This window comes from Anguilla anguilla, chromosome 15, assembly GCF_013347855.1.
Source record: "Anguilla anguilla isolate fAngAng1 chromosome 15, fAngAng1.pri, whole genome shotgun sequence".
Lineage (NCBI taxonomy): Eukaryota > Metazoa > Chordata > Actinopteri > Anguilliformes > Anguillidae > Anguilla > Anguilla anguilla.
Window position 1 is genome coordinate 32,144,598 of NC_049215.1, and position 13,512 is coordinate 32,158,109.

At 45.7% G+C, this 13,512-nt stretch overlaps 2 protein-coding genes across 2 annotated transcripts in view; one reads left to right on the top strand and one right to left on the bottom strand.

Moving 5' to 3' along the window:
* Window positions 1–6,679, bottom strand: part of cmss1 (cms1 ribosomal small subunit homolog) — a 70,909-nt gene extending 64,230 nt beyond the window's left edge. Inside the window, exon 1 of the mRNA XM_035392597.1 lies at window positions 6,516–6,679. Within this exon, the coding sequence (XP_035248488.1) occupies window positions 6,516–6,564 (49 nt within the window). The 5' untranslated portion in view covers window positions 6,565–6,679. The remainder of the gene's footprint in view (window positions 1–6,515) is intronic.
* Window positions 6,680–6,875: 196 nt separating this feature from the next.
* On the top strand, window positions 6,876–12,542 carry LOC118213610. The gene is made up of 6 exons (XM_035392598.1): window positions 6,876–7,409; window positions 8,319–8,420; window positions 8,813–8,943; window positions 9,396–9,557; window positions 10,191–10,417; window positions 10,774–12,542. Exons 1-6 carry the CDS (start codon window positions 7,343–7,345, stop codon window positions 10,892–10,894), a joined length of 810 nt encoding a protein of 269 aa, XP_035248489.1. The 5' UTR covers window positions 6,876–7,342; the 3' UTR covers window positions 10,895–12,542.
* The last annotated feature ends 970 nt before the right edge of the window (window positions 12,543–13,512 follow it).

Here is a 13,512-nt window from a genome sequence, read left to right on the forward strand (position 1 = left end):
CTGATCAGGCTGCTCATAACCTTACAGTACTGAGCCTGACCAGGCTGCTCATAACCTTACAGCACTGAGCCTGACCAGGCTGCTCATAACCTTACAGTACTATAAGCCTGACCAGGGTGCTCATAACCTTACAGTACTATGAGCCTGACCAGGCTGCTCATAACCTTACAGTACTATAAGCCTGACTAGGCTGCTCATAACCTTACAGTCCTATGAGCCTAACCAGGCTGCTCATAAACGTACAGCACTATGAGCCTGACCAGGCTGCTCATAACCTTTGCAGTACTATGAGCCTGACCAGGCTGCTCATACCTTACAGTCCTATGAGCCTAACCAGGCTGCTCATAACCGTACAGTATGAGCCTAACCAGGCTGCTCATAACCTTACAGTCCTATAAGCCTAACCAGGCTGCTCATAACCGTACAGTATGAGCCTAACCAGGCTGCTCATAACCGTACAGTATGAGCATGACCAGGCTGTTCCACTACGCTTAATTCCATCTACTACCCCGCCCCCCCCCCCCCCCCCCCCCCCCCCCCCCCCCCACAGAGTGCATTGTTAAGCTGGTCCTGCTGCCTCAGCTTGTTAGCATGAGCACGATGAACAGTCTGCACATTCTGTACGAACCTGTTCAGTGCACAAAGATTAGACTAGATCTACAACCCTGGTGAGTCTACGGAGTCTGTATTTATGTATTTAAGCGATAAAGAGCAGATTTAAACAAATGAGCCAGACCACAATTGTCAGAGATGCATTCTGGGCTTTTTATGAAGGCAATAGCCTGAAGCAGTAAGTTACGACACCACAAATTTATTTCAAATGTTCTTCTGCTCTTAGTGATTAAAACACAGAGCTATTCACGGTGCATACCATTATACCTGCTATTTTAACAGACAGGAACTCTCACTTCAAGACCGTCTGAGTTACTATTTAATGTTGCATTATATTTTTTTTACAAGTCTGCCAAATTTATGTGTTAAATTTCAGTGACTGTTGATCTCTCTCACGAAGTAGTCGCAGCAAAGATTAAAAGTACACACTTGTGAAAAGACCACTCTGAACCCAGCAGCAGTGAGGTGAGAGGATTTTAGTTATAATACGCTCTACGCCTGAGTGGCACAGGTTTTAATAACACAGCTCTTTATATTAACATTTTTCAGAATGACACCCTATAGGCTATTCACTTGTAAAACAACATTCGCAAATACAGAAGTTATGCCTTTTTTTACTAGGAGTATCAGCAAATACACTTGACACACCCAACAGACAACTGTGCAGTGTGATTAGTCCTGGACAGACATGCATGCACACACACACACATGCACACATACACATGCATGTGCGCACACACACACCCACGCACACGTGCACTGGGAGAAGATCAGCTCTTTCACACAAGAGTGCAGTGCATTCTGGGGGAAGATCAGCGCTTTCATACAAGAGCGCAGTGCATTCTGGGAGAAGAGCAGCGCCTTCATGCGAGAGTGCATTGCATTCTGGGAGAAGATCAGCGCTTTCATACGAGAGCGCAGTGCATTCTGGGAGAAGAGCAGCGCCTTCATGCGAGAGTGCATTGCATTCTGGGAGAAGATCAGCGCTTTCATACAAGAGCGCAGTGCATTCTGGGAGAAGATCAGCGCTTTCACACGAGAGTGCATTGCATTCTGGGAGAAGATCAGCGCTTTCACGCGACAGCGTGGGCCACCAGCTCGCTGATGGCTTGGCCTGCAGGACGGGGGGAGTGGTGGAATGAGAGGTCAGGGCTCTTTCTCCAGCGGAAGTTCCTCACAAGCCTGATTCACTGCAGGAGTTTGAGTTTAACCAACACATGGCAGAAGGCCGCAAGCTGGCCACTAACACCAGGCAATCAGGGCCAGAGAGACACGCCGAGGACGTTTAACAGAAGAGGAATGACGCTGGAGAGTCATGCTCTGAGCGAGCAGTCAGACCAGCTCCGGTTAACAACTTCCCAACACACTTACGGTCTGCAACGTTTAGTTTACTGAAATCTATTTTAAGCTCAGAATGAGAATGAGAAGGAGTTTTAAGTCATTTAAGATTTTTTTTTTTTTAATGATCCGTGTCCACCCCTGAAACCTCCTGTGGTACCACGGGCAAACTGTTCTCTTTCTCTAGCCCTGCAAATGTATTTTCCACTGCGTGCACCCTAACCCAGCCAACAAGTCAATTCACAAAAAAAAAAAAAAAAAAAGACGTAACAAACTGACAAAAGAAAATCTGTCCATAAAACATGAAATACAGCGTGTTTATTTTCCACTGTGATTTGATTTGACATGCGGTTATAAAAATACACTGAAAATTCCCTGCAAGCAGTTTACAAGCCAACTTATAGGGGTCCTTTTATGGGTTCTAAAGTCTAGGAGACATATAGGAAAAAATCTTTTTTTTTTTTTTTAAATACGAAGAACACATCATTATTTTCATTGGATCTAAATTTGAAAATCTGACTTCGTTAATCATCGTTAACTGCCAACTGCTTATCGAACAATGCAGGATTAACACTGTACAGACCTACAGACGGTCTCCATAAGGAAAACTAAGCAGACAATGCACTTAATACTTTGGGATATCTCATTACTGAAATTGCTTTTGCAGAGCTACTCAAAAACAAGTCGAGGAACGTGATGCAAAAGCACTGTAAGCCTTGACGTCAGCACTTGCAAAAGTGGATTTTGCATAAGACAGACACATGGACCTGATTAACACTGAAAATAAGTGCTGATTACAGCTGCCAAAACTATTATTTAAAATCACATAAATATGCAATCCTGGCAGGTCATAGGCTTGCTCCTGAAGGTCGTGCTTGTGCATGAATACATGCATGTTTGACCCATACAGGCATGAGCGCCCACGATTTAGCCACGTGCTGTGCTCTTTACGCTACAGACATGGACACTATACAGCCCTCTCAGTACTGCCTATCTAACCGAGGGCAGCTGAGACAGTCATGGAATATGTCAAACGTATTCCATACGGTAGTCATGTAGTTATCGTGTGCGGTACAACCATCATGCTAAATGCACGTCTGTACCGTTACGGCGCGTGAATGATGAAACTGCGAGCGGAGTTAACAGAGCTCATCTGAGACCGCGGCTTCTTGCTTGATTTATTAAAAGATCCGGTTATTCCGAAATACGGTCGCATGCCGACCCAAGTCCAAAACACAGCTCAGTGTTTTCCATAGCAACGGCGCTGTACTGAACTGCGTGGGTCTCGGCGCCGGTTTTGGCAAGAAGACCCCCTTCCCCGGTCCAAGAGGACGAGTCGCAGCGGTGAGCACGAGCGCTTCTTCCTGCGGGCTCGTAATAAGGGAAGCACGCGCTAACGGCTCGTTTACCATGAAATCAAGCGTCCGTCTGTAAAACCCCCCACTCTCCTGGAAGCCAGTATATAAAAATCCCATCTCAGAGACCTGTTATACAGTCACATTTCTAATTTACATCCAAAATCTATTTTTTTAGATGTAGTTCAGTGAAATCACACCCTCCCCCTTCCCTGTGCATAAAACATCACACATTGGAACAAGAAAAGGTTTTCAGAAAAGAAATGGAGCTGGTTGCAATCCAAGGATTTATCAAACACTTTTTAATAGCTGCCTTCCTCCAGCCAAAAGCTTATTGTCTTTAATGCCGAGTTTGAAATCCTCATTCCACTATAATTACATTTCAGTTGTACATGAAAAAACTAGGCCTATTTTTTTACCCACTGAGAAAAATCATGGAGTCAATACGAGTGGTTACATGTGAACTGCAATGTACCGGTATTAAACATAAACCATTGAGGCTGGAAAAAAGTTTCCAAACAAACTTAATAAACAGCACTGAGCCTGATGAGAAGAGCTTCACTGTGGATGGAGCTGGAGTGAGATTTTGTTTTTTTTCCCCCTTCTCAGTATGGTCATTCATAATCGATCAGAGGGAGCAGCACAGAGCAGGTTTGCGGAGCAGCATGGAGGGAGCAGCACAGAGCAGGATCAGCAGAGCAGCAGGGAGGGAGAGAGGGAGCAGCACAGAGCAGGATCAGCAGAGCAGCAGGAGGGAGGGAGCAGCACAGAGCAGGATCAGCAGAGCAGCAGGAGGGAGGGAGCACCACAGAGCAGGATCAGCAGAGCAGCAGGAGGGAGGGAGCAGCAGGGAGGGAGGAAGCAGCACAGAGCAGGCTCAGCGGAGCAGCAGGAGGGAGGGAGCACCACAGAGCAGGATCAGCAGAGCAGCAGGAGGGAGGGAGCAGCAGGGAGGGAGGAAGCAGCACAGAGCAGGGTCAGCAGAGCAGCAGGAGGGAGGGAGCACCACAGAGCAGGAACAGCAGAGCAGCAGGAGGGAGGGAGCAGCAGGGAGGGAGGAAGCAGCACAGAGCAGGCGCAGCGGAGAGGCAGTGGGGATGGAGAACAGCGTAGAGCCATAACAGACCCGAAGACTTTCCACGGTGACATCACTCCCTGGCCTGACCGGGGCGAAGCGTTAAAAATAAAAGCTAATTACACGGTAAACAACACGGGCTGCCTAACGCAAACCTCATGGACGTGCTTGGCTGCCACTTCTTATAGGTCACGGCAGAAACCATTAGAACCCTGTTCCAGAGACCCAGATTCCCACAGAGCGATGGGGGAGCGCGAGCAAAAGGCGTAATTACAGAACCTTTTCCGAAGCGAGCAGTTAGCGGGTGAAATATGTGGATACTTCGGATGGCCGCACGGCTCGGAGCGGGAATCAGCAGCTCCCCTCGTTTGCGGAAGACAACGCTGCGAACGCGAGCGAGGTGCTGCTGAAGTATCAGACGCCACAGGGTGGCTAACGGCTTTATCGTTTCCTGATTACCAATGGATTCGCAGCAGCAGCAGAGAGGCTGAAACACAGACGCTTTGCACGTCTCACGTTTTTGTGCACACGAGGCAAAACGCTCACAGGGTATATGAGCACCTTCAGCAAACTACCGTTTCGCAAAACTACAGCACCCTCTACTGGACCTTTGGAATATTTCCCACAAAAATGTCAGTTTTCACATGGTGGCACCAGAATGGTTCCAATGTGAATATACAATGGAAACAGTGATGGAAAGCACTTCTAATACACTGAAGTGTGAGCCACAAAGGGACTTACAAGAATAAGGTCATTGGAAGATCAGTGGAAAGCATCCGTCATGGTGAGCTAACCTTAGGATAAGGCCTGCTCTGTTGTAGAGATTAGGATCATTATCTCTATCTCTGCGCAGTCTTGTGCACTTGCTCGTTCACAAACTTTGGAGATTCCGAAACATGCACTGTGACTTGTGACTGTGACGATCCTCAGTGAGTGAGCCAGGAGGACCGGATTTAGATTTGAAGGCCAGATTTGGGTATCCATGCTCTCTGGAAGGGACTTTTTCCACCATTGGATTCTGGGGGGGATTAAATCCTTCTTATATGACATTGTTCTATTGCCATTCCACTTGAAATTTGTACCGCTGGTTCCGTTATAGGGGATGAATAACGTAATTTCTAAAAAAAAAAAACGTTTATTTTTACCTTAGATAAACATTGGATCGTGTGCCCCCCGGCCATGGTCGTGTGGTTGTGGCCCTACACAACCGCATAGACCGTTTAATGCCGTCTATGCAAAAGCACCAGGCAGTAAGCTTTGACACTAATTTGCAGACATTCTGCTGCACCACAATCTCGGCAAAAAAAAAAACAAAAAAAAAAACTTTTATCGCAAACTTTTGAAGTCATTTTCTGGAAGGTGCCATTCAAGAACAAAAAGTGTGCGGTTTAGATTTCCGATGCAACATCTCCATCTACTGGCAATAATTATACTGGCATGACTAGAACATATCAGCAGGATGCCACACTCAAAAAGCAGAACGAACGAACATGTCGTTGTGTAATACCAGTATATCTTTAAGAATTGTATGTATTGCCAAATGTATTTTACAATTTGCGAGCCAACTCAGCTTAATCTGAAGACGTTCGACAGTTTGCGAGCAGTAAGCCACATCTTGCCAAGTGAGCCAATTTCCAAGTCATCAAAGTAACTAAATCCACAAAATCGGAACACTTTAACGTATACATTTGTGAACATAGTGAATATGCGATAACTTGATCGTGAAGTTAGCCATCCAAACACAAAAAATAGCCGATTCACAATGGGACTACAAGTACCGAAATCCACTTCGATAAAGGCAACAAGACACAATCCCACGTGTGTTTTTCTTCAGGCAGTCGCCTGCAACGAGGTACGATCCTGGTAACGTCTTGCTAGATATTATAACTAAATAGCAACACAATTGGAATTTGAGTCTAACCAATGTACAGAATAAGAAATAAAGTACTGCTACACAGAACAGTAGCAGTACCTTAGTACCACAGTAGCAGTAGTAAAACCGTATGCAAAAAATGCTTATTTTCTATGAAGATAGGAGATAGTCAAGTGTTCTGAGAAGATCGGAAGTGGCTAATCTGTCAGACGCCACCAGAATTCATACCTGTCATTACTGTAACAGAAAATCCCAGTCTTACCTGAATCGTTGTTTTGTTTCCACCACTCATCTCCTAAATCGTCTCCCATCTTTTACACACAAAATAAACCAACTAGTACCACTGTGAAACGTGCGATCTCGCAAACAGTTCTATTTTCAGAACTACAGATTCGTCACTTGGAAAATAAAACGAGGATATACATTTATAGTACAGCCCCGCACGTATTTAAATTGCTATGATATCCGATTACAATAAAATACATTTTAAGCAATTGTTTTTAATAAGTAGCGTATACATATAACGAAATCTTCTAGTTGTGTAAATTTTGATTTGTGTTGAAACGGTAGTCGTCGAAACAACTGATACATTACGGTCCCCTCGCACGTCTTTATGTTAATTTGCATACATGGGAAGGGATGAGATTTAAGCGGTTCAGCGGGCCAATCATGTTGCAACAAACTCAAAGCCACGCCCGCGCGGTACTTTTCTGCTGGTCATATTAGCTGTTTTATTATCTTTCTTCATTGTAAGCGCAGCTGGTGGTTTCATTCTTACCTTAACCCGAGCTAAAACTTTAACATTGTGTTTCTTATTCACTATTTAACGTGCTAATAACAGGGTAAGATAAATAGCTCGGTTGATAGTTTGCTAACTTAGGAAAGCCACTTATCTTGCAGGGAACATTGCACTAGCTGGAATAACAAACCTTAGCACTGGCTAGCCAACTTGGGAAACGAAGACAGTTTTAAGTAACTAAAAGCTTGAACAAAACAATCAGTCAGTAGTTATTTTAAGTTTATGCCTGTTCTATTGCATCAACTTCACGTTAGTCAGTCAACAACGAGCAAGCCACGTTTCAAACGAGAATGGCAACAGCTTATCACGAAAGACGCGTTCTGGTGGAAATTCCTGCTCCACAGCCGAAAATCGCGGGTAAGTGTCCAAAAACCCATTGAACAATATATATTTTACAACTCTATGAAAGTAAATAATCACATCATGTCTGTCATGGAAAGCGCCATAATTTCCCTCCATCCAGACCCAGGTGGGGGAGGGGGTGCTGGGCTTTATTGTAAAGCGCGCAAGGCAAACTTGTAGGGTGCTCATTAATAACTGGAAACTCACTATATTGATGGTACTGTCTGTGGAAATGCATTTTTGATATTACATTACAGTCTTTTTTCTGAATGGCATATTGGTGAATTGTTCTGTATGTAATTGATGTTTGGAATAATTGTCTGTGCTATGACCGGCTCTTGGCGGGGATGCGCGGACTGACCTGTTTTCCCACCAAATTGTTGTGCTTCCGGTGTACTACAACAACAACTAAAACAAAGAATTATACTCTTTGTTATTCTTTACACATTTCACTCTGTTTGCAGACGTGTATTGATTCTTAATTTAAGATAGTTAAAAACAATTTTACAACACTGCAACACTGAGTTCAGCCTGTTAACACTATATGTACAGTAGCTAGCATTAGCTCACTTTATGCCGCCAGGTCATGTTAACTGCCCTCCCGACACGACCCTGCTCTAAAGTGCGGGTTTACTGCTGACCTTATAGCTGAGAGAGTGTCAGATTTCCTAACTATAACCTAAGGTTTCTTGCCTGCCAGGTAGATAACTATCTATGCCACAAACACAGACATAGTTGCGTTTCGACAACTGTCTGTTTACAGTAGCAAGGCTGTTGGCTATTTACTGTAAATATATCTGTTATGTCTATATGTTTTAATGCATATATTACTATAATATATATTTTAATGTTAAATTCATAAAATATAATGTCGTGCTAAGTGTAGGTGTATTTCTGCTAATCGGTAACTGCTTTTTTGTGTAGGTCACATGCGGCGATCGTACTTGGACGTGTTGAACTCGCTTGTGCAATCGTCGCCCTACACTTCCAGAGCTCAGTCCTCAAAAACACAACGCGACCGACCAAGTAAGTATGTGCGTTGAATAAGGTGTAGGCGAAGCTGCCTGTATTCCGTTTATAGCCAACTTTATTATTGTTGAAATAACACAAATGAGTTTTGGAGGAAGATTGCTCTGTGGATATTGATTTGTCTCATCGAAGTGGACATTTAATTATGTTAAGCCTGCTCATAGGATTGTACCGAGCAGACGTGCCGATTCTAAGATGAAGCGTGTTGCTTGCTCACTGCCACCCACTCCTGCTGCAAACAGACCCACTAATCCTGGTGTGAAGTGGATGTGAAAATTTAAACGTGTTTCCAGTGAAACTGGGCTGGTTCCTCTTCAGAAGCAGTGGGGTGTTCAACAGTGCCTAACAGTGTCTAAATGATGAACGTGTGCCCCTTCTGTGTGTCACAGGAGTGGGCTGCCTCGGGGGGCAGCGGGTCGCCGGGTGCGGGGGCCAGGGTGAGGACCTGCGGGGCCCCCAGATCTCCCTCTGCCAGCAGGACCTGGTGCAGCTGATCAGCTCTCTTTTCCTGCTGGAGCAGGTAAGACACCCGGATCCTCACCTGGGTCCTCACCCAGCTCAAGAGAAACTGCGGAAAAGCACGCGTGCCCCGAAAGTAACGTCTTTCCGCCGATACCTACGAGAAACGAAAGCCGAATGGTTGAACAGGGCTCACGAATGCTGTGTAATATTTGCAAATTAACCTTGATTGCTGGTCCGATGGTGTCTCGTTGAATAATTTCGATGGGACTCTTGGTAAAACAGGGGCTTGTGCTGTGAGGGTTATGTACGTTTTTTGGCTGGACCGCTGCAGCGGGACCAGCCCTGCAAACGCGAATGTCTGGGACCGAGTGAGCGATGAAGTTACACCATTGGTCGGCCGAGTGTATGCAGTTACACAATTGGTCGGCCGGATGAAGTGTGTTAGGTCCGGCCATATACTAGGTTTTGACCTGGCCTTGTTTTGACTGCGTCTGGTTTGTTTCCGCGCAGGAGAAGAAGCGCGCGCTACGCTGTTCGGACCTGAAGCTCCTGCAGGTGGACCTGCAGCTGCGGAAGGCCAGGGTGCACAGATCTATCCCGTACTCCCGCCTGGGCTCCAACAGGGACGCGCGCTGCTACAGGAAGGCCTACCCGCACCTCCTGGCTTTTAAGGTGAGCGAAGAGAAAGAGGGAGGAGTCTTTTTGGGGGGGGGTTTTCAGGTCCTCTTCGCCAGCCACCTGCACTGTGCGGGACACCTTGGCTGTGACAGGGGTTTCTGGGTCAGAGGCCTGCAGTTGGGGAACATTTCCGGGCATAAAGCTCTGTCTGCACCTTTTATGTTGAGCACCTTAATGAAAAATGGAGGCTGCGCACAGACATGACATTTTTTATTATTTATTTTAAGAGCAAAGATGGCCCACAGGTGTCCGCAGTCTCAAAGATCGGTCAGCATTTCTGTTTATGCTCTTAAATCTTTTATCTTCCACATTAAACAGTGACACGCATCGGCAGCTATTAATCAAAACATTTTGGCAGTCATACAAGAAATAATTGAACGTATTGAAATGGAAGTAATCATCTGAATGTGTATGATGTGGTTTCCCAGCAATGCTTGGCTTTTAAACACCAAGATTTGAGTTGAAAACTTTCTTATTTATTAATTCGAAACAACGTTGTTCATACAAACAACATATTTTGTATACAAGCAGCTGTACTTGCTGTTTGTATACAAAAGCACTGTTGAATTTGGTGCTAGCATCTAGGCCAGTGTATCACCATGACCTTTGCCCTTCTGTGCCCCCTAGAGCGCATGTCAGGAGGGAGGCCGGCTCCTGCTGCAGAGCCAGCAGTGGGAGGAGGCGCTAGAGCACACCCTGGTGGCCTGGAGGTATACCAGCGAGCTGCCGCAGTGGGACACGGCCAGTCACAACGCGGTAAAGGAGCAGTGCTACGGCGTTCTGGCCGCCAACTGCGCCACCGCCCTCCAACGCGCGCCTCCGGGAGCCGACAAGGCCGGGGAGCTCCTGAGGAGGTAGGGTCCCCGCGCCGTGCCCCGTTCTGTGGGTTATGTGCGTTTACCGAAAAACACGTCCAACAGGAGCGCGTCTAAGGATGAGTGAAGTGAATTGGTTTACGTAAACATGTACATTTCAGCGTGTGAGAATCGAGGGTACGTCAGGAAGTCGGGCGATCCCTCCCAGTGTATTTCCTACGGGTCATTATTCACCGGCTCTCCTGCTTTGTACTTTCTAAGGAGCCTAGTTTGTTTTTCATTCAGGTGTAAAAAAAAAAAAAAAAAAAAAAGAACTGCTTTTGGAAGTGTGCGTGTGAAAGAAAAGCGGTTTTAAAAAAAAGTGAATGCTGAGGTTTGATCCCCTTCTTCCCCAGGCTGAAGGCTGCTCAGGCTCACAGCCCCCTCATCGCTCCGTGTGTCCAGGAGTTGGAGAGGATTCTGGAAGATTCTGCGGCTCGTTTGGGCCACCCTGCGCTCAGGGACGATCAGTGCTAGCGCACACTGAGGACACTCAGCCCCCCCCCCCCCCCCCCCCCCCCCCGCTGACCCGGGGGGCGTCGGTGGCAGGGGGGTCGTCACTGTGGACCATAACCTGGGCAAAGCGAACCCCCTCTGACCTCACCAGCATTTCAGCGAACCCAAAGACTGAAGCCCGGCCCGGCCCGGCCCGGTCCTGCTCCAGGGTCTGGCCTCCGTGCCAGTGGTCCAGAATGAGCAAACGTGTTTCCTGTGACGCACACAGTGACATCTTTAAATGTTAGAACTGAGAAATTCAGATGTTCAGAAGGTCCCACAGCCCCCCCCCCCCCACACCTCCACCTTCCACACATAGTTTGGGAGGTCCTCCTCCATGAGTCTGACCACTGTCCTGCAAACACAGGGTCGATTCTTAAAGCTACAGGCTGTGTAACTGAGGGGCTTAAGGTATTCTAAAGTGGGGGTCGCTCAGAAGAGTGGCCATTGCTTTCCAGGGCCCCTCTGTTTACCTTTTACCTTCTAAAAGCACCTTGGTGCTGGTGTTCATTCCTAAGTTTCCTGGAGCCGTTTAGGTGTTTGAGCATAAGCTACGTCAGCCCAGCTCTACTCCAGGTCCTGCAGGCCGCAGTGTCTGCAGGTGTCTGCTCCAGCCGTACGCTACTCTACACCACCTGATTTCACCAGTGAGCTTACTTCCTGAACTAAGTAGGTAAAAAAATTGCATACTACGTACTGCATATACTATCATTCAGCGCGTTTAGTGTGTGAGTAAAAGGTAGATTGACTTTTTGGACATACTACATCGTCATGGAAAAGCTCCACTTCCTTTCGGCACGTTGTACGTTGATGATGGTGTGAGACAGGTGTGCAGTGTTTTGCACAACAACACACTATGCCATTATTGGTTGATGTCTGGTTGCTTGGGTCGTGAACTATCGCAGTGCATTGTGGGATACCCATGCCAACATTGTGCACAGTGTTCGCATGCTACGATATTTCATTGAATGTAGTTCGACATCCTGGGGTTTTTTCGCATATTTCATTCATACTGTTGTTTCGGACATGTTAAAAATTATACATAGTATGTAGTACATAGTATGTAGTACATAGTATGCGATTTCAGGCGCAGCCCTTGTGTAGTGCATGGTTGGAGCAAAGTAGCCCTGATTGAGGTCAAGTGCTGTTCATGTCCCAGACATGCTTTTTGCATACATGCTGTTTGTTCCCAACGCACACTTCCGTGCTGCAAGTCTGGCTTATGAGTTATGACACATACTCTTAACTTAAAAGTATTTTCATTTTTAAACATACATTTAAATAACTAAGTAAATGACAAAATGCATTACTGTTTGAAGGGATAAAACGCAAAGCATTCACGTGCAAGAAGGTGATTTTTATGCTTTTAGTTGAGTGTAATGTAGTATTTATTCAGAATTTGTTAAAGGGAAATGTGAAATGGGTGAATGTGAAGCGCTTCTTTTGCTTGTAATGACCGTTTGGGTTGTGCTTTAAACAGTACATGTCTGGGCTTTAAAGGATTTTGAGATTTTTCTTGGGTCAAACCTGTTTTTAGACCTACAGTGTGTTCTTGAATGTAAATATGTGAGTGAAAATTTGTATTTGTCTTTGTCACTGCTTTTTGTTGCACATTTCTGTTTCTACCCTGGATACTTGAAAAAAAAAAAGATTTTTGATTTTTACATTAAAAATAAAGAAATATTTAAACGTAATCCTCCTGTATGTGACTCGTGCCCATCCGGGACTAGGACATTTGGGTAACAAGCCCAGTTTCCTAACCACTAGACTGCAATGAGTTAGCACCACACACTGGTAGAAAGCAAAGGGATTACAAATAGCTAAAACATTTCCAAAAAGTTATTCATTCTGAATAATCAGACGAGTGTTAAATGCACACTGAGTTAAAGAGAATGAGGATACAGAGGAACAGATTGGACCAAAATGGACATTTTTAAGGAAAAACAACACTGTCTAATTAAATTGTTTTGGAGTTCATGGCCAACGTAAGTATATTGGTGGTAGGAAAGCGCCAATAGTGCGTGAAGGACGCTTCTGTTTGATTCAGTTCTGTGAAGATCCCTTACATCAGAACTGGTCCCTATACTGGGAATGACTCTGCTGGGTTTCCAGAGACTACAAAATGCCTGACAGCGCCGCAGTTTGTTCAGTCTAAAAGCCGCTCTTATCTCTGATTCGCCCTTTGCGACCTACACCCGGCCTGCAGGACAATATCTGCGGTTTTTTATTTATTTGGGAAAGTGTCGCGAATGCCGTGCACAACGCAACACACAGGAGCCTCGCGCTGAAAATAGGCTAGGCCTACGTTAATGATCGTGACCTTTAACCTGAGGACAGGTGGGTCGCCAGCTGACGAGACACGGGACTGTTTAACGCTCTGCGAGAACAATTTGGATTATGAGACGAATGTTTGGACGTTTTTCGCCTGTCAAAAGTCAAGTTCATGATTCATTTATTAATGGAGTTAGGTTTATAAATGACTTAGCCGACTGCAGAGGGATATAAACTTGTTCATTCGTTTCATAGGCTGCGTTTGCATACCTTTCTGTGGACGCGGTCTTCTGGTTTTGATAAAAACCACCAAACCGCTGGACTGCAGT

Excerpts from the sequence above, each read along its gene's own strand:
- LOC118213610 (XM_035392598.1), top strand. The coding sequence starts at position 7,343 with ATGGCAACAGCTTATCACGAAAGACGCGTTCTGGTGGAAATTCCTGCT. Across the intron at positions 7,410-8,318 it reads TCCACAGCCGAAAATCGCGG|GTCACATGCGGCGATCGTAC; the intron begins GTAAGTGTCCAA and ends TTTTTTGTGTAG. Across the intron at positions 8,421-8,812 it reads AACACAACGCGACCGACCAA|GAGTGGGCTGCCTCGGGGGG; the intron begins GTAAGTATGTGC and ends TGTGTGTCACAG.